At 37.7% G+C, this 27,592-nt stretch overlaps 3 protein-coding genes and 1 long non-coding RNA gene across 7 annotated transcripts in view; 2 read left to right on the top strand and 2 right to left on the bottom strand.

The window, feature by feature from the left end:
* Window positions 1-357: 357 nt before the first annotated feature.
* si:dkey-202l22.6 (interferon-induced very large GTPase 1) lies at window positions 358-6,045 on the bottom strand. The gene is made up of 3 exons (XM_059514767.1): window positions 5,962-6,045; window positions 5,458-5,565; window positions 358-5,279 (listed from the first exon to the last, which is right to left on the bottom strand). The coding sequence occupies exons 2-3, from the start codon at window positions 5,510-5,512 to the stop codon at window positions 736-738; spliced, it is 4,599 nt and encodes a 1,532-aa protein (XP_059370750.1). The 5' UTR covers window positions 5,513-5,565; window positions 5,962-6,045; the 3' UTR covers window positions 358-735.
* Window positions 6,046-7,169: 1,124 nt separating this feature from the next.
* Window positions 7,170-12,066, top strand: LOC132108463 (uncharacterized). Its single transcript, XM_059515171.1, has 4 exons — window positions 7,170-7,366; window positions 8,346-8,459; window positions 11,535-11,577; window positions 11,751-12,066. Exons 1-4 carry the CDS (start codon window positions 7,313-7,315, stop codon window positions 11,858-11,860), a joined length of 321 nt encoding a protein of 106 aa, XP_059371154.1. The 5' UTR covers window positions 7,170-7,312; the 3' UTR covers window positions 11,861-12,066.
* Window positions 12,067-13,141: 1,075 nt separating this feature from the next.
* Window positions 13,142-26,362, top strand: LOC132108171 (uncharacterized). Of its 3 annotated transcripts, none has more exons than XR_009424415.1 (5): window positions 13,169-13,224; window positions 13,850-13,952; window positions 20,413-20,516; window positions 23,778-23,868; window positions 26,294-26,362. It is a non-coding gene; the product is annotated as an uncharacterized LOC132108171 (long non-coding RNA). The 3 variants fall into 3 exon arrangements; XR_009424413.1 differs by lacking the exon at window positions 26,294-26,362 and adding an exon at window positions 25,528-25,678; XR_009424414.1 differs by lacking the exons at window positions 13,850-13,952; window positions 26,294-26,362 and adding an exon at window positions 25,528-25,673 and having other exon boundaries at window positions 13,142-13,224.
* The window catches only part of dscaml1 (Down syndrome cell adhesion molecule like 1), a 131,698-nt gene continuing 121,825 nt past the window's right edge, over window positions 17,720-27,592 (bottom strand). The window contains exons 26-33 of one of the 2 annotated variants that reach the window (XM_059514764.1): window positions 25,512-25,799; window positions 25,084-25,239; window positions 24,028-24,058; window positions 23,741-23,862; window positions 23,288-23,440; window positions 22,998-23,192; window positions 22,545-22,856; window positions 17,720-21,921 (exon numbers count right to left, since the gene is read on the bottom strand). In XM_059514764.1, coding sequence (XP_059370747.1) covers window positions 21,389-21,921; window positions 22,545-22,856; window positions 22,998-23,192; window positions 23,288-23,440; window positions 23,741-23,862; window positions 24,028-24,058; window positions 25,084-25,239; window positions 25,512-25,799 — 1,790 coding nt within the window. In that variant the 3' untranslated portion in view covers window positions 17,720-21,388. The remainder of the gene's footprint in view (window positions 21,922-22,544; window positions 22,857-22,997; window positions 23,193-23,287; window positions 23,441-23,740; window positions 23,863-24,027; window positions 24,059-25,083; window positions 25,240-25,511; window positions 25,800-27,592) is intronic. The other variant, XM_059514766.1, reaches the window with a different exon arrangement.

The raw sequence follows: 27,592 nt of genomic DNA, 5'->3' as shown, positions 1-27,592 counted from the left end.
CAACTGTCCAACATCCCTTATTACTTTCTCCTCTTCCAGTGGAAATTATGTTTTTGAGAAGACCTTTATCATGATAAAAATTAATTTTGAGTTTAATGTACAGTTAGTATTCATTTTGTAAGCATTAATTATAGCATTAGGTGGTTTGTGAAACCTAATAGACCATGATTCTGAATGCTGCGCTTTTTAGAGCACAGCATTTAAAAAACAACAACAACAACAAAAAGACAAAAAAAAGTCTATATTAGTCTATAGTGCATAGTATAAAAGTTTATAGCCATCTACCTTACATACAATGCGAATATGATAAAGAAATGAGACGGAACAAGAAATAAAAAAGGTTTAAATTTAGTTTTTAATTAAATTGTTTTGCAGTTGTTTATTTGTAATGAAGAAAATGCAACATTTATAATGAGTAACAGTGCCATGTTGGCATACATCTTATTGGAAGTGTATCAGAAGACATTAACAGTGAGTATTACTGAATTATTATAAGATTTTTACACTAAACATTATTCAAGATGCAAATAAGTGAATTTATCAGTCTGAATTTAAACCACATTATTACAGGAGAGAGTTCATCAATTCTTTCATCGACTGGCATATTAGTGATGAATCAGAATTTCACCTTCTGTTGATTTTATTTAGTTATGTAATAGTGTTGAAGCTCTGTATTAGTAAACTGTTTTATCAGCTGAAGTAAAATCATCAGAAAAACAGACAAGTACATAATTATCACTCTGTAATTTGAAAGGCCTCCCTCAAGCTCTGTAGTGCATCCCTCTGAGTGATATTTCCCCATGCTTCTGGTAATTTTGCAGGTGCACACTGATATCTTTGAGCAAATCTACTGTTGTACCTCATGAACACATATCTCCAGTAGACTGCAGCCCCGTTATTCCTAGGATCTTCTGGGTAAATGTTCCAGTCTGGGTAAATAGACTGGTACTCCTTAAAGGGCAGAGACCGGCCCGCTGTATCTCTGTTTTGAAATTGGTTTTGTCCTGTAATATCTGCAGAGCAAGTGTTGTGAGACAGAGTGGTAGAGTTGGCATTGGTATAACACACTAGACCTTTGGGGCGATGCACAACGGCTTCGTGCACTTGATGCTCTGTTTCTTCCAGGTCACATGGAGCTTTGCAGAAAGGACAGCGCTTATCACACCCCTTGACTCTTTCATATAGCATGTCCTGAAGTTTATCAGGGAGGTCATCCGGGACTTCAATGACATCCTCATTCTCCATAAATTCCTGATTAATTGATGAGGATAACTCAGAGACTAATTCCTCTAGGTTTGCAAAGAAATGTTCACGATGTGTACTTATGTCAAACAACGGTTTCTTCAAGATTTGAGTAGGAATAGTAATTTTTCCTTGACTCTCCAGACTTGCACAAACTTCCTCAAGTAGTTGTCTAACATTTCTCTGTGCCCCACTACTAGATTCAGATGCCTGATTAATGCACCTCTTTACCCAATCAAAGATTTGGTGCATCCGCTGTTCCCTGCGGTCTTCGATCATAACAGAACCTGACAGATGAACTCTGATAAAGTTCTCAATGCTTTTCCTGTGGAAGCTCTCATGGGACTGAAGGTACTCATGGAAATCCTCAAAGCTGTCCTTTATCAGCATTTCTTTAAGCAGACTGTAGTGGAACTTCTTTGGTGAGCTATAAAGTTGTGCATTTTTGTTCTTGAGCATATCATTAAATATCTGTCTCTCCAAGCTGTTGTAGATAAAGTCTTCGACTGTTGGCTTGAGGCACTTATTGGTGAAAGACTGAGCAGCTTTTTGACACTGGTCCCTTTTTCGGAACTGATATATGAAATTCAACATGTGCCTCTCCCTGGTCTCATTTAGGAATCTATCTTTTATTTCCTTTTCCCTTATGAATGACTCCTGCACCTCTTGAAAGGACTCTGCTGCTTTGCCACAGACATATCCTTTAATGTCCACTTCAAATTTGGGACTCATCATGAATGGCTCACCTTTTAAAACTTCTAGACCCTTGTCTACAGTTGCAAGCAACTCTCGTATGTAGCTATCCGAGTAGACCTCTTTGTGGCACACTTTATCTGACACTTTTCTGTCGCAGTCTTCTATCAACTTATTGGTGAATCTTTGTGCAACATCCTTGTTGTACTTCAGTGTTTTCTTCATCTTACTACTCAAAGCGAAATGGGCAGTCTTCACTTTAAAGCCGTTGAGCTGGTTTGCATCTCGGAGTCTTATATTTTGTCTTTTTAGACCACGATCACTTAGGTTTTTCTTTAGCTGCTCCACCATCCTTACAAAGATTTCTTGTGTCTCTAGGGGGGGATTATTCATGTTGGATGGGATATTTTCCCAAACACTAACAAATTCACGTTCAAGCTCCTTGTCATCAATCACACAGTTATTGTCCTTGGAGGTCTGCAAGAGTGAACGTAGCCTCACCTCCAGGGCTGCTTCAAGTGATGTCAATAAGGCGTGCATCTTAACTATCATATCATGACGAATGGTAGCAGACTCAAGTTTCTGGGCAACATCATATGTCATTTGCTCTTGAATGTGGTCTACTTTTTTGTTAAGGCTTACTTTGTAATTTTCCACTAGGCCAATATCAATATCCTCCTGCCTAAGGTAGTCCCAGAGACTTGTTTTAATATGGTCTCTTTCTGTATTGATTTGGGTAGCTGCTTCATCTCTCAAGATTCTGAGTAGCCTATCTGAATCCAGGTATTCTCCCTTTTGGCTTGCTGATTCTTTCAACTTCATTATGTGATTGTCCAATTCATCCACCCAAAGATCCAGTTGATCATTGAGGTGCTTCTCTCCCTGTGCGAGTTTTCTGCAGAGACCAATGATGGCATCAGCTGTAGCCGTGTCTCCGAACTTTATGGCAAAATTTTCATTTTTCACTGACTCCCACAGCCTTAACATATACTCCATAAATGCACCCAAGCAGGTTGGCTGGCCATTTGTTGCCTTTTCATGGAACATAGTCAACAGTCTTTTCTTTAGTCTGAGAATTGCATCACTGTAGATTTGATCATTTTGTGAAGTCACAGAGCTGCTGACTGTACCTCTTCTTTCACTTACGGGAAGTGTTTCTCTTCGAGATTCATTTGGGAGCTTTTCTTTGGTCAGTACATCAATTACACAACTCATGATTTTTCCAGCCATTCCTGCTCCCTCTGAAGCAACCTGGAAGGTAGTATTCCTCTCCAAGTTCCGTGTGCAGAGAATAGCATTGACAGCAATCTGAAGGTTGCTTCTTGTTTCGATCTGATCCTCATCTGGTAGGTTTAATAGTGTGATGTCACTCAGTCCACTGACAAATGTTGCCAGTTCAGTGGCATGCACGAGGCTTCTTTCTGTTTTGGCATTCAAACCTTCTGTGCTTATCAACAACAGAAATTCACAGTCCATCTCCATTCTGAAGTTGTCAGGCAGGCTGAGGAGAAGCATGTATGCCCCTTTGATATGCCTTCTACCCCACTTTGGGAAGTTGACCCCAAACAAGGCAGATAAGATCTCTGCATTCTTGGAGTTGTGGAAACCTAGGATTGTCAGAACTCTCATGCGACTGAACTTTGGCAGCTGCTTGTGTACCTCGTAAAGAACGCTGTATACCCAATTCATGGGAAATACCGAGGCATCCCCATCATAGAGTTCAAGGGGAACTCCATGAAAGAGTAGTTCAGCCCCTAAATACGGTAAGCGGAACATGTCGTACAAGTCGCTGTTTGGGCCACGGAAGTATCTTTCATAGACCAGTCCCATCTCTCGAAGTAAATGTTCAAGCCCAATGCAAGGTTCTTGCATTTGTTCCTCATTTGCTTCCCTTTGACCAGACATGTTATCCAACTGCATAACTTCAAGTTTCACTCTCATCCAAGAGAGAAAGAATGCCCGCTTGGTTGTGTCAAATGAACAAAGAGCTGCAGTAAAGGCTCTCATGGCTGTTGTTAGTTTATAATCAAGCAGTTGTTTTATAAGGTTTTCCTTCTCCCCTGTTAAGCTCTGGGATGTATGCTGTATGTTACGTGCCTCCTCCTTCTCCAGCTGACACAATTGTTTCCATACTGTACCTTGCAGGGGCAGCTGATTCTCCAAATAGCTAGACACTCCATCTTCAATTCCACTGAGGACTTCTTCAACTTCACTGAATGCCATTCGACAGAGCTCATCTTCATCAACATTAATGTCGAGGTCATTGGCCATACCAGCTGTACCTACAAGGTTTGTGGTGTGCAGGTATGTAATAAAGCGATCCAGAACATCTCTTAAGTTCTCAGCAATTTCTTCCTCATCACCTTCACAGCCATTAAGCATGGTTCCATCTGGAAGTTCTAAATCCTTCATCAGCCTTTGTTTAATTTTCTCATTTTGATTCTCTTGTCCATCCTCTGCTGATGCTGAGCAGTCTATTATAATCATGTGACTTGTATTGTCCCTCCATGAGGCAAGTAGATTTCGTTCCTTGGCACCAAAACTTCCACAGAAAACTATGAGAACTGCAGATGTGTAACACAGAAGACTCATCTGTTTTTCACAGTCAGCTGCATCTCCACGAAGATTAGCTACTAGCACAGGACGAGAAAAGATGTTGTTATGATGATCTCCTGAATGCAGGTTCCAACAAACCTCTACCAGACCATCAGAGAGAACTCGAGGCAGCTGCCCTCCCTCCATACCACAGTTTATGAAGCAGTCATTTTGCTCATGTGGACCCCCAAGAATGCGGTTAAGTACCCGAGATTTTGAGATGTTGCAGGAACCTAGCCTCACTGCGGAGACAAATGGCATCCTGGAATCGGCCATGTTCTTCATGATTGGTCCCTCAGAAGCTGACTTCCACTGACCGAGAACACCTCTAAATGGACACAGGAGGATGGTTCCATTCTTTTCTGGGTGAATAGGGGGAAGATACAGAGGCACTGCAAAGCTGCACTGCATCATTCGCTGGGCGATCTCTTGCTGTAGGAAACTATTTGTTGTCATGTAGATGACAGCAACCAGGTCTAAAGGATTGATAGCGCATTGTGAATTCTCATCCATGTCCAAACCGTAGTCTCCTACTGGTACCTTGCAGCAAGTGCTGCGGGCTTGGGGATTGCATAGCCAGAGTCGCCGGAGGAATGAATTTAAGAGCCCTGTTGGGTCCTGTGGAAGGTCATCTTCAGTGCTTGGAGTGCTTACATATTGCATTGTTGTAAGGTCCAGAGGTGCCACCTTTTCCCTGTGCAGGTCCAGCATGTGCAGTAAAATGTGCTTGTCCCTGTCAATTTCAGACACTAGAGGAGAACCATATTTGGTAAATAAATTCAGTGTTATAATAATATAACTTTTTTTCTAATTATAATAATTTTGCAATAAACATGAAATTATTATGTTATAATTTTTTCTACAAAGCTTGGAATGAAATGCTTAATAATGGGAAGATGGAAATCTGATGCATATCGTAACTCTTACCTATCTTAGTAGTAAGGGGCCCCGGGTCGGGGACAGGCTTCCGATGTAGAGACATTGTTTTAGAATGTGTATTTAATTGTCAGTTTAAATTTGAAGGATCACATTGACCTGCCGGCCAAAAACAACATAATGTTAAACAATGTCCCTCTTTATAGTTCAGAAACTAAATGAATGAGTGAATACAAGTACACAACGTACAACATGCAAATACAAACTGCAAGCTTTAGCTTGGATTACATTACATTTAGTCAAAACTCAAATATCAACTCAAAAGTCAGTTTAATTTAATTTTTATGCAGCAACAACTTGAGAGTTCATACAGAAACTACCTAATTATAGATTTATAGACCTTATAAGCATATAAGTATGCTTTTCACAAGCCATAGTAGTATTGTCATTGTCAGTAGTATAATAGTATACTAGTATATATTACCATATCATCTCACCTAGGAGTTAAAACAAACAAACAAACAAGCAAATGGATAAATAAGCAAGTACGCTTACCTAAAACGTATGATGCCTTCTTTGGCTGTGTGCTTTGCTGTCCTGACATGGAAGTGATTTGACTGGCGTGACACTGAGCATTTATATAAGCCTTGAGAGTGATACAGTCTACTTTTTGGGAATTTGCCCCACCCCGTACATTAGGTATATGAACGTGCAGTTCTTTATCACGTACACAATCAGAAAACAACAACTCCCACCCAGAAGAAAAAGTACCAAATAATCCATGTCCTAATGTGATTATTTAAAACACTTCTACAATAGATATTGTTTTGTCAGCAAAATGTTGAACCAAGTGTAATTTATAAAAAAAGGGAAAAAAGAAATATAAATATAAATTCACTTATTTTTAAGCATTAATAGATTATATCAAGTAAAACATTTTACACACACAAAAAAGCTTGTTAACTTATGTTAAACATTTGTTTTCGTTTTTTTTTTCCACAGGCAAGCACTAAATACATAAACAATAATAATAATAATAAAAACAGGTTTTAATCATTATTGCTCTCCATTTTTAAAGCATTTATGGTGTTTAGATAAGGATTGTGCTGCTGTGGTTTCAAACATGATTGGCTTCCATGCAGGAGTGATGACTTCATTAATGACATCACTCCTTCTGTTATCTATACAGTTGTTGACTGATTAAATGTGATTAGTTGAGAAGAGATTCTGAACATTCATGTGTTTAGATAACATCTGCTTTACAGGTAGTCCTGTTTACAAATGTGATTTCTGATCCTTTTCTGGTCCTGGTGTAAAAGTATTTTACAGAACCCCATGATAATAATATGACAGGAACTTTAAAACAATATTTCAGTGTTTTTGGAAGCAAACAATTCCCGGGAACTCAACCCAAGTGTTTTGCAGATGGTTTCCTAGTGGAACGCAAAAATTTTATCAGGTAACTTAAAACATTACATTGAAATGTTGAAGACTGTAATATATAAAATTATATATGAATGTATATACGAAAAGTACATCTTTCATGCGTAAACTAATGCTTGCCTTTGTTTTTATCACTTTTTTTTACTGGAGTGTTCTTGGTGGTTACTTATTGTTCCTTTGAATCAAGTTCAACTAATTCAAGTTAAACGTAATGACTGACTCAGGATGAGGTGAAGCTCTACCCCGAGGGATAAACGCTCATGTGCGCATAGGAAAAGATTACATGCCTCCTATTTCTGTAACACAAAGCTCTTTAAATTACTTAGCCGTGTGAGTGTGTCCGTCTGAATAGAAAGATGCAGCTCTAGATCCTTGACTTCTCTGAGTATAACCACGGTTGACGTGCTCTGAACAGGACTACCTGAAGAAAAACACAAAGAAAGGCAGTGAACTGACTTTCAAAATGCTGGTGACAATGCTAACAGCCATGTATATGATGGTGAGAGTGGCTGAACAGGTAAGGCAACTCATTGAATTATATTTTTGTGCTTTTGTCGCCAATCGCAACATACCAGCCAAAAGCAGTTCAGTTGACTGAAATTCTTTTCATAGTTTCAAATGCCAGACATTATGATCTATGACAAAAAAAAAAATGCTAGATTGACTAATATGATAAGAGGATTAATTCTTGCCACACAAGGGAATATCACATTTTTTTTGTATTTTTATTTCTTAACTAAATAGGTTATTTTCTTACTGACTACTTGGAAATGAGAGAGAATGCGAATTAAAACATAGGGAAAAAAGGTGATTTTCCATTCATGTTTTTACATTTAAATAAGGTGCTTAAACGTTTTGTGGATATATTCTTTAAGGTAACCTTTATGGGTGTTTCTCTCACTAGCTTAATATGTAAATGTACAGAATTCCTGCATCACAGGAGGATTACTGGTGGAAATGATGTCACAATTGACAGACAGACATATCTTTTTAAATGAAATGAAATGAAATTCATAATAATAATAAATATTTTGAAATGTGTTATATGAAAAGTCTTTAAGTTCACATTTCCTCTCTAACTGGTTAATCCACAACATCCTTGAGTCTCAGTAATAAAGATATAAGGGTACACTGGGTACACAAATATATAAATGACACTGCAATCCAGTGCCTTAATAATCTCAACAAACAAATGGAAAGGAGACTGCAGGAACTAGATCACTTAAGTTTTGACACAGCTGTGCTGTTTTTTCCACAAGGGTTGATTGAATTCACACGGGGACAAGATGGACGCTTTGTAATGACAGATTAGAATCCAAGATCATGACACATTATGAGTCAAACCAAAAAACCTGACTTTGTAAAAGAGGCTAAATGTGGTCTCAGATGAAAAATGTATACTAATTAACAACAACGTACTGTACAACATGCAACACACACCACGGCACATACATACACATGCACACACTGATTCAGCTGTGTCTGTTCTGCTTCAGCTGGGTGTTCGGTGGGTACGTCAACAGCAACCTCTTCCGTATATGGTGTCTCAGCCACTGCCATGGCAGGTTCACTATGTCTCCCACAGTCGGAAAGGAAGTCTTTCAAAGGAGGTGAATTTTGTTTTTTTGTTTTACTACTGCTTAACCCCCCAATCCACCAATGTTTCTTCAAGGATGAATCTTACCAGGAACATACAGTATAAAAGTCATATTTCAAAAACAAATATGCATAATGAAAATAAAGGTTATATTTAGGATCATTATAATGTTGCTGTATAATTATAATGTGGTAAAAAAGAAAAAAAAATCAAGAATTATTAATGAATTAATAATTGTCACAACAATTAAGTGCACATGCCCTCAATTATAATTATTGTAATGTGAAAACAATCTCATTCTCATTAATGTAAATCCAAAAAATAAGCACATAAATTTCAATTATATAAGCATTTATACATTAATTTATACATATACAATTAATGTTTGTATAATGATATGTTTTATTTGAATAAAACTAAATAAAGTATTTTATTTTATTTTATTGTTTTTTAAAGTCCAGGCAGTCATGACAATTATTATTATTATTTTTAGAATTCTTAGATTAATGAGAAGTTGGGAAATATACTTAATATTCATTAAATAATGTTACAAACAAAAAATAATAGTAATAATAATATGCTTCTTTCTTTATGCTAGTAACTTGATTTTGCGATGACACATGACCAGTTCTTAATGAGATTCACCCTCAAAGTTATACAGTAATAGTATGGTTATTAAAGTCTCCTTTAAAAGACTGTACTTACAAAATATCTTTTTGAAAGAGTGAAGGTGAGGTTGAAAGAGGGCATTGCTGATGGGTGGACAAAGAGATGAAAATAATAATGCTTGTATATATGTGGGTGTCCCTTGTTCAATGCTTTGGTCTTATTTTGGGGTTTCTTTCTTACTACTGTGGACCTTATATTCCTAACCGCTGGATACTATTATATCCTTCTACTGTTGTACTATAGTCATAAGTTTTGCACTATGACTTACACTTATTATCAGACATTACTAGGTGCCATTAAAGGCCAATGCACACAGATATTCCCTCTCAGAATATCTAGCCTTGGACATTCCTCAAGTGCCTGTAATCCAATGAAGAAGGATTTGTGTCTTAGTGCATTATGGTCTATAAAAGAGAAATCTGTATAGATGTCCTGAGGTTCTGCTTAAACAGCAGGTCTGTTTCAAATTGCCACATAATAGATTTACAAATCTATGCTTAAAGGAAATCAGTAATTTTAACTAATAGATATCACCATTTCCTTTAGTTTACCTACAGTACATTATGAGAACTGTTTTGCAGTATTCTGAAATCTCATGTTCAACTATGCATGTGGCGGCTAGGCTACCTTCTAGAAAGCTGCACCTTTGTACCTGATTTACCCCAGAATAATGCATATTAATACCTTATTAGTACTTGAATTATAAATATTGGTACCTTTTAAAATGGTACCACCCTAGTGACAGCTTATGTACCTTTTTATCTGAGTGTACATTCATATTTCATACTCATCAATTTCCATTTGAATTCTTAACTTTCTTAAGAGTAGAGAGTGTTAAGGTAGTCATTTAGCAGACATTTTTATCCGAGGCATATCACAGAACACTGATTACGGGAACAATCCCCTGTAAAAGTCTCCTTACTAAAGAAAGCAAAGCTGCTTTCCTTTTGACATGTGCTGGAACACCCCAAACGGTCAAATCAGGCTGCTAATGGTTTACAATTAATAATTTAATAAGGTTATGACATTGGTGTACTTTCTTTGCATTAGCTTTTAAGCTCTTTTCTACACCAGTTCTAATGTCCGTATGGGTTTTGTGCTTTAACATGTCGATCAAAATTGATGTATATGCTTACCATTACCAGATGCCACTCTATATGACATTAATGAAACTACTCGGTCCCCAGTTCAAGATCAAATTTCCTATCAAATGTAGTGTTATGTAGGGGCCACATAGTCCTTTTAAAGGTTTATGCTCATGCAGTGCCTTTAAAGAGAAATTGGTTAATTAAAAGCATCCAAGAAATACTATCAGACACTTTCATGCACATTTCTTATAATATCGATTTTATTTTTTTCTGAAATAGTCATGTTCCATTTGAATGAAAATAATTACCTGTGTATGGAGAAGAGTGCCCATAATGACCCTGACATGACCCCAGCGGCATGAACACATTGAGTCGTGCCGTAACCCGCTGCAGAAGCATGTGTGGAATGTCCCGGCAGAGACATCTCACACCTGTGTGATCTGTCTGTGCCACCATGTCTCGCACATTCCGGCGGGAAAGACAGAGAGGCCACACATGTGATAAGACTGTCATGGCTGATGCTTTTGTGCATTCAAGGACACAAGGATGCACTGACACTTTCGTGGACCTCAAAGTAGTGACGTAAAAGCAAAGTATAAAAGCATTTTTGAGATGCTGTGAATTTCTATACCGTTAAAAGCATTGTTCACACAAAAAAGGAAATTCTCATCATTTACTCACCCACGTGACATACATTTTTCTTAATATTCTAGCTTCAGTATTCTTAAAGTGAATATATATATATATATATATATATATATATATATATATATATATATATTTCAACCATAAATCATCATGTGGTTAAATCATTCCTCACACAATAAAGTTTACATGCATTCAAATATGCCATTTTAAATCAATGACAGCAGGTCAGAGGACATAAAATAACCACCTTCATAAAATTTATTTCCAAAAAGTCTTCTTTGTGTTCCAGGAAGGAAGGTTAGTTATCCAGATTCGGAACAAAATGAGGGTGAGGACATTAATTTCATTCTGGAAAGAATTATTCACTAAAGTGTGTAGGCCTTGTTTCTATGCAATGGCATTACCAAGTGGAATGGCAACTGGTTTAAAACCCAAACATTTTCCCATCTACTATTGGCTTAAGGATAGATAGCCCCGCCCACAAACTCACATGATTGGTTAATGCATTGTTGCTATGCCAAGCTTGTCAGGATGCTCATATAAACAAAACAATGTTTTGGTAGCAACACAATGATCACACTTTTCTGTTAAATGAACCTACAGATGTCTTATTTATAGTCATCTGTGCTTATTAGAAATATATAAAGTATTTTAACAATTTAAACTTTTGGTTTGTTTTACAGTTTGAGGGCCAGAGAAGGAACAGCATAGGAGTTTACAGAAAGAGTAAGTATGAACAATTCTGAAATTGTATTGTGAAATAAAAGCTGTAAAATTATAATTTTTTTTGTTATCGTTACATACATAAAATAATAAATTATTCTCTAAAGTATTTTTTAATTCTCAAAATAGTATTTCTCAAAATATTATCTAGTTTTAATCACTCCCTTATTTTTCAGGCTCTTCTTCCAGTAATGGACACACCAAAACTTCTGCTGATAAAGCAGCGGCTACAATTCAGAACCAGTACAGGAAGTATCACCAAAAGAAGCAGAAAGACCACAAATGAAAGCTAAACTATTAGTTTTTGAAGTGTCCATTTCATGCTGATCAAACCCAGTATTCTCCTTTCTGAACCCTATAACCCCAGCAACTGTCCACATGCAAACCTGGTCTCCATCAATGCTAAAGGACAACACCTTTTAGCGGCACAGTCACATGTTCTGATTTACAGATAGCTGACACCTGCATGAAAACACATTCACACAATGACAAACATTTACCTGATGCTTTTATTCAAAGCAACTTACAATTGCTATATATGTCAGAGTTCGCACACCTCTGGAGCAACTAGGGGTTAGGTGTTTTGCTCAGGGACACATTGGTGTCACACAGTGGATTAGAACCACCAGAGGGTCTCTCACACCAAAGGCATGTGTCTTATCCTGCGCCAACACCACCCCTACATTTCAGACCATTTGCTGATAACCGACGCCACAAATTTCAGACACAAAAACTTTCAGATCTGTATGATAAATGAGGATGATATGTACACAAATTATGTTAGATGTTTTGTTATGTTAGATCTGACAATATATATATACACTGTACTTTTTTTTTCTTAATGCCCTCTGAGTTTTTGTCAGATCTAACCTAATTATGAGGAAAACTGTGTCCTCAAAATATAGTTAAATATCCCACCACCCCCTATATTTATTTTAGGTTAACCACACTGTGTACCAATACATGTACTCTCATTGTAACATTTATATGTGTATACTACGTGGGTATGTGCCTAGGTGAATAAGTGCAATGTGAAAAATACATATCTGTCATATGAAAGCCTGCAGAGAGCTGTGTGTATTTTTCAAATGATAATGTATGAGTGATTTTTTTATACACTCACTGCCATGGCAACATACAATCACATTCAATAAAGATTTTATTTAAGTCCCACGTTCTTGCTCCAAAATGAAATGTCATTCTTCCCTCTGCTGGTGAGCTATAGTGCTAGTGAAAGGCTAAAAAATCAGTTGCCTACAAATCCTGAATAGAGAATCTGAATATATATATATATATATATATATATATATATATATATATATATATATATATATATATATATATATATATATATATATATATATATATGAAGAGTTTGGTTCCAAAACGCAATAAATCAAGTTTTATTAATTTGAGTAAAAATGTGTTATATAGGCTAGTTCTGAATGTGTAGTTGCAAGTAATAAATATTTAAAAAATATATATAAAAAATAAAAATAAATAAATAAAAAATAAGACGGTCCCGCCAAACACTTGTTTATTTACCTTACAATGCGCGTGCGCATTAGCCAGATTGGTCTGAACGATGTCGGGGATTTATTGTACTGCGTGTGATTTTACCTAAGGAGGTAAAATCCTTTCATCCTTCAGGTAAGTAAGGGTTTGCACGATCGCTGACGTTCGGTGTTATGAACACTTCCATAGCCTACTTTTTATTTTATATCCACAACCCCCATTATTACGCATGGATATTAATAGAAACTGGAAAAGGCACCAAGACCGTATACACACAGTTTAGAAGATGAATGGATGGATGGATGACTATGTCTTCATTGGCACTGATAACTAAACTATTGCTTTATTGTATTATTGACGCTCCCGCTAGGTGTCAGTAAGTTCAAGGCAAGTTAATGAACAAAACCTTTTTTTTATTTTTTATTTTTTTTTATTTTATTGCAGTTGAAAGAAAAGTTAATGAACAAAAGTAGCTACTGAGTGATCTACATAGATGCAAACTATGGAGCGAATTTTGTGCCAGTATTCATCAGACAAATCCAGCGTTTTGCAAATAAACACAATCTGCTTTGCAAAGAAAGACTCGACTTTCAAACAAACGCAAAGTAATTTGCAAATACAAAACTATATTCGAGAGAAGATTCAGAGGCATGGACAAATATATTATGTTACAACTGTGATACTCATTTGACTTTTTATGATGAAACGTGGCTTGATTTTCTCACAAATGCAACTGAGCAACTTCCGTTTCCAAAAACAGCAGATGGCGCTGTTCGTCAATTTACGCTAGTTCCCGAGACCTGAAACATCTGTTTACATTTTCAGGGAATAGCCTACAGCAGACCAACGTGAGTGGGGAACAGGTGAGTTTCTGTCTTACTATATATAATTAACCATTTAGATGTTTTAACAAAGCGACCCTACTGTAATGTCAGTGAAATTCATAATACGTGCTGTTAAGTTGTAACATAATTGATTAGTTCAAAGATCAGCAGTGGCATGGCTAAACATTTAAGTTCAAGATTATTAGCCGACCAAAGTGCTGCACGTTGTCGATAGCACAAATACAATAAGTAAAATATTAATGGCATAATGCTAAATACACACGACTATAACAAAATTATTAAATGCCAAAGTAAAAAAAAAGATTAGTTTTTAGACCAGATTTAAACAGGTATCCACTATACCTGTTTAAATCTGGTCTAAAAACTAATCTTTTAGAGGCCATTCTAATATGAGATAGTAAGTTGTTCCAGAGAGTATGACCAGCCACTTCGAATGCTCTATTTCCTCTCGTCTTTAGACGAGTGCGAGGGATCTGGAGGAGAAGTTTCTCCTCATATCGTAAACGTCTTGTGGGTATGTGGGGATGAAGTGGGTTTGTAAGATAAGGTGGAGCAAAATTTTTCAATGATTTGTAGAAAAATAGAAGATTTTTAAAGTCAATTCTGTGCTGAACGGGCAAGCCAATGCAGGGATATCAGAATGGGTGTAACATGATAAATTTTTAACACCACTTCAGAAATCTAGCTGCTGCATTTTGTACTACCTGTAAACGAGAAATTTGAGTTTTTGAAATGCCATAGTACAGTGAGTTACAGTAATCCAGCCGTGACGTGATGAAGGCATGGATGGCAATCTCTAGGGAAAGTACAGAAAGATTTTTTTTTATTTTAGAAAAGGACCAAAGGTAGAAGAAGCTGGAGCCTACAACATAACTGATCTGTTTATCGAATTTCAAAGAATTTTCAAACTCTACACCCAAATTTCACACTGAAGGGGACATAAATAAATTGAGGTGCTTAAAATCAAATAGATTTTGATGCCTGGGGTCTGAGGAGTTAAAAACTATGAACTAACGTTTTATCTGTGTTTAAGAAAAGCAGGATTTTTGAAAGTCAGGATTTAACATCATCAAGACAAAGCAGATAAAGTATTTACAGCACTTTATTTTTCCGTAGTCACTGGTAAATATATTTGATTGTCATCGGCATAACAATGAAAAGAAACACCATGTTTAAACACAGAACCCAGGGGAAGTAAGTATAGAGAAAAAAAAAGAGCAGGAGCTAAAATTGAGCCCTGTGGAACACCACATGTTGAAAGACCCAGAGATGAAGCACAATTACCTATTTTAACCCTATATCTTTTAGTTAAAAGGATTTAAGCCAACTTAGAACAGCACCTACCAGGCCTATATAAGATTCTAATCGAGAGGTAAGAATCTCCTAATCAACAGTATCAAAGGCTGAAGATAGGTCCAGCACCTAAAATAACAGAATCCCCAGAATCTGTAGATATTAAAACATCATTAAGAAATAAGAGCTGTTTCAGTACTGTGCACAGACTGGAATGTCTCATAAATCAGATTATTTGTTAAAAAGGACTGAAGCTGTAAACACACAATTTTTTCCATCACCTTAGAAATAAACGGTAATGCAGATATTGGCAGAAAATTGCTTAGAATAATTAGATTTGCTTAGATCCAAAACAAAGTGTTGGGTGGGGGTATATGTGATTATAAAAGGGTTAATAAAGAACTGTGGTCGGTTGTGGACTAAGGCTGTCACGATAATTAGATTTTTCTCACCACGGTTATTGTGGCCAAAATAATTTGCGATATCGATTAGGGCTGGGTGATATATCTAATGAATCTGTATAATATCTGCCCTTCGATAATGAATGCGATATTGCGTTGCTTGTCAGTGATCTACGGCTCTGTCTATTAAATGCCGCTCCATTTGAAAGCAGGTAATGGTGATTTAGTGGTAATCACGGAACCGGATTTACTGCACATGATCATATCGTTATATATATCGCCCAGCCCTAATATCGATATATCACGATATCTATAGAAAACTTGGGGAATCAGGCAAATTAATTTTTTTCTTTATTTAGTTTTTCTTTTTGCCTAATGAACACAAGGATACTGATAAACACAGGGCAGAAATTAGATGAGTAAAGAAAACGCTTAATATGTTTATTAAAAGAATCACCCCTTTATTTAAATATATGAACACAGGAAACTGCTGTTAACAGGTTAATTGAACGTTTCCTATTCGATGACTAGTAAAATAATGGCATCTTACTGTTTGAACTTGGTTCTTCTTGGAGTCGGCACACACTGCATCTTCTTGATTGACAGGTGTCAGCGCTAAGGCGCATTACTGCCACCTGGGAAGTCAACCAGGTACTGGCGCTGGGAGTAGGCTATTTGCGTGTCATGTTATCATAAGTGCCCTTTTCATTTTAAATATTGTGGTTATCACCAATATCATCACACCCTAAATTAACACAATGTCAATATTCTATTACATGAATATCACAGTAATCGTCAATACCGGTATATCGCGACACCCCTATTGTGGACTGTTCATAACTTTTTATATTCAGTTATGAGAAGGTTGATTGGTCTTATTTGTATTGGAAAGTATGACGGATAACCACTTGGCAACTGCTAGTTAATGTTGTATATTATTTTCTTTACTAAACAACATCTAAAAAGGGTAATAATTTATGTATTTGAGGTCTGAGATGTGGGAACAGTGAAGAGTGAGAAGGCAAACATTTTGCATTTTAGGTCAGCATTGCCGTCAGCAAATATTGTCTTAAATAGCCTGCATAGCATGGCACATATTTTAGAACATGGGATTTTGACCAAATATATTGAATCTTGATTTCTGTAAAATGTTGGAACAATGTTATTTTATTTATTTATTATTATTATTTTCTTTTTGAACAATATAATTTTTTTTTTACACAAAGTAATATATACTACAAAAGTAGTTACTATAAAGTAACTACAAATGAGTACCCCCCTCCCCCACCCGTTTGCATCTCTGGCATTACAATTGCACTACTGAAAACAAGTGCTACAGTTGTTTTCTGTATTTATTTACATTTTTTTATTTAAAATGTAGGGATAGATAGATGGACTATTTATTATATATATATATATATATATATAAAAATCACACAAAGAACATCCACCATTCATCATTCATAGAAAGATAGCTTTATTGCACAAGGTGTTGGAGTACTCTTTTTCTGGTTTTGTTTTGTTTTCATAGAAAAAAAACTGTATATTTAAACACAAGCAATTGCAAATTGAAGCAACTTTTCCATAAAAGTTTAGGAATCCCCTTCGCATTTTATTTATTTATTTTTTAAACTTTTTTCCCTTTTAGTTATTTGTCTCCTTTTCCTTTTTCTTTTAATAACCAGCAAAATAGTCAGAGCATGCAATGCCATTTTTCATCAAGTTAAATAAAAGGATCGAAACAAAACAAAAGTAAAAACAAACAAAACAACCAACAATATAAATGAATAAAAGCATTTTTAAATTATAAAATTATATTTAAAAAATTATAAAAAGGAGAAAATAAATCAAACGCCAGACATCTGGTCTGGGTTTATGTGCCCCATTCAAAACTCAAGGTGTAAAGTATTTTTTGTTAGATTTTATACTATTTTTGTCTTTTTAATCCCCTCACATTTAAAGTTATAACCAGACTTATAATTGTGCTCTGGTTGCTAATGGAGATGTCGAAAATAGTAATTATTTATACAAAACAGTTTCATATATACAAGAGTCTTTATTTGTAGATTAGAAATTATGCTGACAGGGAGGTCTTGGGTATAGCAGGAATTTTTATTGGTTGAGGAAAAGGGGCTAATCGGATCATTCGGGTGGGGAAACAGGCGTGTGGGGATGGAGTTCTGTTCCTGACTCCGCCCATTATCCACACAGCTTCTCCTATGATTGGTTGGAGCTTGGGGGTCCCTGATTCGACTGGCTAAACAGGCCTGCCCCATTGCGCAACACAACTGCATTTTCTTTTCAACACAAATCATCATAAAACCAAACAAAAACCAAGTTGAATACATCTATTTTCATAAAGAATGCAACAAAGAAAAAAGAAATCTAATTCATTTTAAGTCGAAAACATGGGACGTGTGGGCTTTCTGGGGTGGTCAAGGGAATATTTTCACAAGATGTTTCACCTGAACAGGCATGAATACTGATATAGATATCGGTCTAATCCTAATGAAACGTTCATGGCAAAATGCACTGGGCATGTCTGCCATCAGACAGACTTAATAACCCAGTCAGTGGGCATTTGAGCAGCAATAAGCGGAACACGTACGTCTTTCATTGTTTTTAAAACAAGTCCACATTCTTCGCAACTCTATATGAAGTTTGGGTTGTATCTGGGTGATCAAATTTATTAATCTTACACAACTTGGGTACACTGTAACACAATCCTAATTTATCAAGCCACCAATAAAACATCTCCTGGTAAATCAAACAGATTATTATATTTTTTTCATATGCCACAAACAGATATATTATCGTTCAATCCGCTCTGTTTTTAAATCCAACACGACTCTGTGCCTACTCTGTACCTTAGGATTTGTTGTGTCAGGTCTTCCTAACATGAGATATGTTCAGGCGGCTGCATGAAACTGAATCCTGTTGTACAAACCATAAATGCGTGCTATTTCCAGTGCTGAAGTCTGCAGGGGTTGTGTTCTAACACACCAATAAATATGCAGTACATAAATGTAGCAATCTTTCCCCTGATAAGATCTGAACTATCAGACTTGCTGAAAGCTTGAATTTTTTATATCACAGGAGCAATCTCACCTAAAAGGAATAGTTCACTCAAAATTAACATTTTGTCATCCTTCACTATCTATTCACCATTCATTAATTATTCCATACAATTAAAGTCAGTGGGGTCTAAATTTTGTTAATTTAGACCTGTTACAGCCATTTCTATTTTTCTATTCATTTTTTTTACACCGCATCATTTTCTTGTTTCCATTTTATGATGGGTGGCAACCAGCGTTAAGGTGCAATACACTATGTTGGAGTATCAACCTGATATTATTGATGCTGGATTATTTCTGGTAATACCATATATACCAATATTTCACTTATCGCCAATACCAGTATATTGCGACATCCCTACTTTCACTGTATGGATAAGGCACTCCTGTGTTCCACAGAAGAAATAATGCTGGTTTGGAACGACACGAGGGTAAGTAATTTTAGTTTTTGGGTGAACTGTTTCTTTAGGGACCTGATGGAAAGCTCTCAAAGCACTGTGGGTATTTTAAACTATTCACTGGCCAGTAGAGATGGTGCATGGATTCAGATGGCACTCACAGATGTCTTTCTATGAGCTGGAGTTTCAGTGGCAAATTTCCATTGTTTCCAAGCAACTGTAGAGAGTGTGTTCGGAAATGTCCATAAATATCTCCTTCATATCATACAGGCGTGTTGCACCTTGCAGCCCGGCTGATTATAACAATGACAGGAAGTTAGTTTGGGAACCTTTAATGATCTTTCCCCAGAATTCCCAAACGCGGCATGTCGAAACACACCCTCTGCCGTTCTTTTTCAATCTCTCTTAGTTATGTTACCCGTTTATCTCAGCGTTTCTTGATCGACACCTCCTCTCGCTTACTGCTGCACCTCCCACTGAGCGATTGTCTTCAAATCTTTTTTAAAATAAAATTTTTCTTTTTCAATTAGATATGGCATTAAATCTCTGCTCTCACCACGTATATATTTACTATATCTTTAGATAGAAATATATATGTATATATTTTGACAACAAACATTGCAATATATTTTCTTTTCTTTTTTTTTTTTTTGTATTGCAGGAGCCCTGATGTAGTACTTTTTTTCCATTGAAATCATTGGGAGAGTTTGTCGATTTTTGGAAGTTTCTCTGTGATGGGGCTTTGCTTTGGAAACCGAGTGAACGAAGGAGGCTTGAGAGGCATTTCGATCCATTTAGGGGTTGAATGAAACCTTCCCCTCCTACATTTCACTCATTCCCTCCTTTATCCACCCCTGCGCTACCTAAAGCTAGAGTCTCTAAGACCTTCGAATAGGAACGACCGCTAGAGTCTTCATGTGGGGAAGGAAAGCAAAGAATAAAGAGAAACGATGAACAAACGCAGAAAAGCTACACAGCGACGGCAGATATCTCTCCCTCTCTGTTCACGGGCCTATCTGCCTTTATTTCCTCCCTACCTCTCTGCCCTCTTCCCGCCTTTCTGCCTGTTGCTCGGTCCACCCAGGAGAGGCTGTTAGGCGTTCACAGTGAGACAGAGGAAGTGGTAACATTTTTGGGGGAGGTCTGGGTGGGGAAGGAGGGGTGATAAGTATATGGCATCAAACACAAACAATCGAACAAACAAACAGCAAAACAAGAGCCTTTCTTTCATATCGAAGGGAGTCGAGAGAGAAGAGAAGGGAGATGTGTCCACCCTTTTACATACTCTCTCCAACTTGTCCCCTCTTTTCAGATGGACTCTAGACCTTGTTGCTCAGTGGGCGGCACTTGGCGTCTCCAAGCCGATCCGATGCCAAGAGACCAAGCACGCAGGCTTGGTCGAGAGGTCCTTTAAAGGTGTGTGCTGGCCACATGTATACATATATATTTACACATATACATACACATGCACACACACACCATGTACACAAGCTTTAGAAAGCTCAGTGGGTCCACCCGGCCCTCCTTAGTGCTGAATTTCAAAAATTTAAAAATAGAAAACCGAACAAAAAAATAAAAGTACAGTTACCATACATCCGCAGTGAAAATGGCTCCAGACATTTTTTTTTTCACGTTTTTTTTTTTCTTGTTTGTTTACAAAATAGTCAATAACACTCTATACTGTGTCATCAATTGCATGAAAAAAATCCCAGACTCGATTCAGGCGGTCGAGACTTTCGTCTTCGAGCTGTTTTTCCAGACCATTGTGGATCAGGAGGGGCGGAAGGTGTACACCATGGTGGATTTGTTTATGCATAAGCTTTCCGAGGCAATGCGTTGCAGTATGAGCGACATAAAAAGAGACACTTTTTTTGACAGCTTAAAAACATCTAGACAGGTTAATGTGAAACAATATATCTCTTAAAACCTTTTTTTCCTATTTTCCGAAGTCGAGAAATCAAATTAACAAGTGCACATGGAAAGCATTTCGTGCATAAGGTCCAAGGTGTCTTTGACAGAGAGAAGAGAAAGGAGAGGGGAAGAAAGTGAGAGAGAAGAACAAAACGTAAGACAAAGAAAAAAAAAGACAAAATTGGGAGAAAGGGTCCTGGGGTTCGGCATATTCAATCTTGGAGAAGGCCAGACAAAAAAGCTTGAGCAGAAGAATAAAAAAAGTAAAGAAAAAAAAGGTAACAGAGAGGAAAAAAGAGAGACCCCTGTCCCGCCATTGTTCATTTCCGCCCCTGCCCAGACTCCAGGAGTAATGGAATGTACTGTATGTGTGTGAGCTACACCAGAGTGTAGGATTTGGAGTACGCCCCAGCATTCTGCTTTTGCAGTCTGCCCAGGCCGGACGAGCTGCTCTCGAGCAGAGAGTCTCTGGATCCCCCAACCTTGGAACTGCCAGGCGTCAGGCCGCTGCCTCCCGTGGAGCTCGAGCTGGCTCCTGCTCCAGCGGCAGCTGCCCCACTTGGGGCCGAGGAGGTGGAGGAGGTGCTGGGCATGGTTAGAGTCCTCTGGGGCAGGGTGGCTGTGCCTGAGCTGATGCTGGAGCTCCCAGCGGCCCCGCTTGAAGCTGGGCCCGATGTACCAGAGGCCCCTGAGCTGGTCAGGCTGCTCAGGCCGCCGTGGCCCAGCGTCAGGGCCTGCTGCTTGGAGGGGTCTAATGTCATGTGGCGGCCCTGTGTGTGGTAGGCCCGGGCGGCAAGGCTCCGAATGGAGGCCTCTCGAGGCGGGACCACAGGACAGGGGTCGTGCAGCTCCGCCTGTTTCCGGAAGAAAGGGTCGGTCTTCATGTAGAGGGGGAGGTTACAGTACTCACCTGTAGGACAAGAGACAAGTGTCAGTAAAACAGGTGAATTGCAGCTTTGTTAGTTGGAGGCTATTTTATAGACATTGCTGTTATGTGACCCTGGACCACAAAACCAGTCGCAAGTCACACTGATATATTTGTAGCAATAGTAAACAATACATTGTATGGGTCAAAATTAAATACTTTATTAAATTACTATGGGCCAAAAATAATTAGGATTTATTAAAATCAGAAAAAAATAATAGTTAGAATTAATAAACTAATCATTAGGATAAGGATAAGTAAAGATCTTGTTTTATAATAATATTTTGTAAATTTCCTAGCGTAAATATATTAAAACTTCATTTTTGATTAGTAATATGTGTTGCTAAGGACTTAGTTTGGACAACTTTAAAGGTGATTTTCTCAATACTTTTGCACCCTCAGATTCCAGATTTTCAAATAGTTGTAACTCAGCCAAATATTGTCCTATGCATCAATGAAAAGCTTATTTACTCAGCTTTCAGATGTTTTCAGTTAAAAAAAACTGACCCTTGTGACTGGTTTTGTTGTTCGGTGGGGGGGTGGGGCGTTTGGAAATTACAGCTCCAACAATAAATGTTTAACATCCCCAATATGTCTTGTCAACTCACTCTTGTTGGCGCGGTGGGGAATGGGCACTGCAACGTTTTTGCCGCGGTCATAATCCTGCGGTTTGGGCGGAGAGGCAGTGAAGCGACAGATGCCTGGTTCGGATGGTGTGCTCATAGAGGTCATGCTGTCTGCATTATCGTTGGTGCCTGTGGTCATCTGATCAGAGGAGCTGTCAGAGATAAAACACTCGGTGATCTCGAACTTGGCATGCTGCAGGTGCTCCTCCAGCTTAGCGTGTTCATAAGCTCGGGCCAGCTCCTCGTAGGTGGAAGACGCACTTTCTGTGGACACCATACTGTTTCGTCCCTTATCTGAGCACAGGAGAGGACAGAAGGAGTGTTAACAATCTTCATATGATGACCCTTTCTGTCAAATGTTTTGGCTGGAATAAGACCAAGTCTAGTTAATGAAACCATAAATATTCTTAAAATCTGAAATGTAAGTGTATGGACCTGTGTCCTGAGACAGGCTGGCACTGTAGCTGTCACTCTCTGTGACCGTGATGCCATGCTGGGAGCCCACTGTCCGCCAATCTGAGGTGAGAGTGCGAGCAGGTGTGGACGCCTGGCATTTAGTCAGAGTCCACTGGCTGGAATAGCGGTTCCTCGTGCTGTGTGCAGACTTCACGCTCTTCCTCGATACTGGATCTGAGAAAAGTAATATCAGAGAGAATATGAAACATTCACTAATTATACCATCTTCCATCTGTTATAGAATGAGTGGGTGAGTAGGTGTGACATACTGGTGCCCGGCCTGATGTCTGACATGTCAATCAAAGGTCCTGTGTTTTGGATGAGGGCGGGGTGGTGAACAGACACACCCGTACAGAAGCTTTGAGGGTTCACTGATTGGCTGAACTCAGTGTCTGTCACAGGGATGGTGGCCTTGTCTTCACCTATCACACACAAAAGAGAAATACACACATGCCTTGAGGAAAACTTTAGCTTTAGGAGTTTTTTTTTTCCCCCATCAACATTTCTTCTGGTAATCAACTCAACTCAATGTGTATATATATATATATATATATGGATGTGTATATATATATATATATATATATATATGTATGTATATATATATATATGTATATATATATGTATGTATATATATATATATATATATATATATATATATATATATATATATATTGCAATAACATATGATTTGCATATATGCAAACACATATGCAAACACTGACCTATCTGCTTGATTCCCTCTTTGTCCTCGATGAGCAGTTGCACGCGGGGGATGTCTATGTGCAGTCGGGGTCCCTGAGGTGGGCCTTTCACAGGAGTGTCAAAACTTCTATTGTTCTTACTGCTCCAGGTACAAAACAATCACAGACAGACACACACAAACACAGAGGAAAAATGTATTGCCACTGCCACTTCCTTAAACACAAATTAAGGAATTAATTTTTAGTTTAATGTTTGAGTTTTAATTCTGGAGTTGAATCTGTACACAGACTTCTAAATATATCCTTACCTGATGAGCATCTCAGCCAAGCTCTTAGCATCTACAGATGGAAATGAGTCATTTTATACTGATGATTCTGAGAATATGTATTATATAAATATGAAATACAAAAAATAGAAAAAATAGATACTATACAGTGGTAGCCAAAATTGTAAGAACACCTGACAGATCTGAAATTGACCTTTTTTTTTTGTCTCCAAAACATGATTTCATTTCATAATGTTCACGAAACATGCAGGTGGTTGCTCTGAGCACAACAAATATCAGTTGAAGTGAGTCATCCTGCTTTTATCCACTTTTAACTTTAATATTTGGTAGCAATAATTTTGCAGCAATTACAGCAGCATATGATCCATTAACAGCACATCTCTCTGACATTGTCATAATGTCAGTATGTTTCCTGAGAACTTCAACACTAATGTTATCCCATGCCTTTTGCAACTTAAGCCAAAGGATTTCCTTTGAATGTATAATAGATCTGTCCAGTTTATTTTCCAACTCGCCCCAAATTTGCTCGATGAAATTGAGGTCTGGACTTTGAGGTGAATGTGATTTCACCAAGTACAACATGTTCCTGGATCAACATCCTTTTCGATCCTGGAACAACATTCCAATCAACCAATCAGAATTGAGTTAAATTTTTCAGGAAATGTCAGTTTCAGCTTTACAATCAGGATTAGGTGCTTCTACACCCTTGATTTTAGGAATAAATTATGGGTACGGTTAAGTTAAGGGGTGGGGATTGGGTTAAGTCTATATTTTAGAACAGTAATGTTTATCCAGGATCAACAAAATATGTTGATCCAGGAACATGTCTGTCTTGGCAAAATCACGGCGACTGGACTTTGAGGTAGCCAGTCCATCATTTTCAATGTTCGAGCAGATTCCTTCCATCGCAGATAGTTTCGGAAATAGTTCACTTGATGGGTATTGTAATGGTCAATTCAACAAAAACCAGTGAAACCTCGTAAATATGCAAAGTGTTCTAACAATTTTGGACACCACTGTATATTTAATATTCTATTCAAACAGCATTTTATACATTTTCTGCTTATTTCCTCTCACCTCTAAGTCTCTTGAGTCTCTTTTCTTTGCGTTTCTTGCGAATAATGAAAAGTAGGGCCATGCCCAGTGTGACGAGGATGACAGGGCAGCCGATAGAGAAAAGCTTTTTAACATCATCCCCTTCCCCTCGTGCTGACTTAATAGGCGGAATAGTGCCTGTAGAGGAAAGGCAATAGAGATAAGTACAGAGATCGAGATAAAGCTCACGTCAAGGCCTCTTATCTCTAAAATTCGGGCCTAAAAACAGCCTAATTAATTGATTTAGCTGCTAATTGTTCATGTCCTTTTGTTTTGTCCTCTATTACATGCCCTGGCCCTGGAGGAAATATATTTGTACATCCAAACAATTACTGAATGAAAATTGAGTGACTTGACTAATGGTGACAGAGTTACTGGGAAATGAAACTCTCTCTTGCTTGTAAACTTACTACCGTCATAATCCAGCGTGGCAAACTGGGAGCTCTGGTTTCCGCACCCGGCGCTGTTGCATGTCTTCATCTTTAGCTCATACCAAGTGGCCTCACGCAACTCGGCGAGGAATATGTCAGCTGAGGCATTGGTGCGCACGCTTTGCCAAGCCCAGGTGCCTTTGGGGCGGAACTCTAGCAGGACAGCAGTGATGGGGCAGCCGCCGCTCGTCCAGCCCTGCAGGTTGAGGCGGGCGTGGGTGGAGTTGATGTGAGTGAAGAGGGGCTGGTCTTTATTGAACTGCGGCTCTGCAAAACAAGAAAGATCACATTTTACAAATCTATATTAATGTGTAATGTATAGAGTGCTTGCACCTACATCACAGATTGGTCAGTTACCCAGATGCGCAGACATATTGGAAATACTAAGATGTAAACTACAGCATAGATTGCAAGGATACTGTACTACTGACGATGTTGTTCCACTAATTTATGCTGTCTAAACCATGAAAAATAACTGGATGAAAGTTGCTTAATCATATAGCACAGGACTTGTCAAATTATAAAGGGCATGATATTTGAACTAAAAGTTAATGGGTGAAAAAAGATCCATACGAGCAGTATAAGTCAAGATATTAACCAAATATTTTCCCTGCGTGGCAAGCAATGATGAGAACAAACAGGAATATCGTCAATATTCTTATCCTGGAAATCCTGGTTCAGTTTGCCCAACCATAAACGCCTTCTTTCCACAGACAGTTTTTTGCAATGTTCTCCTTGATTTTTACTGTTTTTTTTTCTAGGCTTGATTAAACCACCTCAAGCACATCTGTACATCCCACCCCTCAAGATCAGAATGTGCTCCGGTTGTAGCTCTTAACAGCTCTTAATGGTATGTTTGTTTGTTGTTGTCTCATACTTTTGGATGTGCTGTTTATACATGCTACTGCTTCTGTTAGCTTTTAATATACGGTTTTATTCAGATTAAAGCTTTAATACAGCACAGCAACCGTACGCTCGACCATGCATAATGCTTCTCATTGCTTTGTGACCATAAGTGTATAAATGGAACAGTTTGTTGGAGCTGATCTGAGGATCAGAGAGAGAGAGAGAGAGAGAGAGAGAGAGAGAGAGAGAGATGCAGAGCAGGGGCGACGTGAGGAACAGGATTGAGAATCGCTGCTTTAGAACACTGGGTTTTGAAACTTGTGAATCGTGAATTACAAACTTGTGAATTAGATATCTCCGTTTGCATTGAACTTTCTGTGCTGCAACTTTGCAGAAACGGTTTATGATCAAACAGCAACATTACGAACTAACTAACATTAAAAAAGTGAAATCGCAATCAACCACCCCTTTAACTTTGGCAGCCTATTCGGTTGTTAAGTGATGACGTAAGAAGCGCTGTTTGCGGGTCCATGCCTCAACTCGCTTCACTTGAGAATACGACCTTAGCAGCCGTTTATGAGCACTGTTTATTCATATTAATAATTTAAGCTAATTAACGCTTTCAAACTTACGGTATACACTACAGTCTCCGTGCTCACAGCGTCCCAAACACAAATAAATTTTATATATTTTTTTAATATTTATATTTTCATTGTCTGGCTATCTGGGACTTCGGTATGGAGTTAAAGGTTAAGATTATAACTTTTCTGCTAGTATTCTATCACATTGTGAGTTTATATCAGCACCTTTTTGTTGTTTTCTTGTGATAACTGATAGAGAGTTTGGACACGGAAGCGCTTCTACGTGACGTCAGACTTAAGAAGCGAATAGTATTATAAATGTTTTCCCAGTTTGACTGATTAGTGATTAGTGCCAAAACATGACAATAATTAACCATTTTCAATATCAATAAACAAAAAAAATGTGCAAGTTTTGTTCGGTTCAGTGGCATTGTTTACATTATACCCATATAATCTAATTTCACATGTTTAGATGTCACATACATCACCCAACTGATTTAGATTTAACTTTGAATTTTACATTTTTATTAAATGAGATATTCTCTACCGTACAAACCTTTTTTTATTTTTTTTTTTTTTTTTATAAATTACTCCGTAAGGACGCATTAAATTCAGAAGTTATTATAATGATTT

This window comes from Carassius carassius, chromosome 28 (assembly GCF_963082965.1).
Source record: "Carassius carassius chromosome 28, fCarCar2.1, whole genome shotgun sequence".
Taxonomy (NCBI): Eukaryota; Metazoa; Chordata; class Actinopteri; order Cypriniformes; family Cyprinidae; genus Carassius; species Carassius carassius.
The sequence above is the reverse complement of the archived record's forward strand: the minus strand, read 5'-3'. Positions and strand labels throughout refer to the sequence as shown.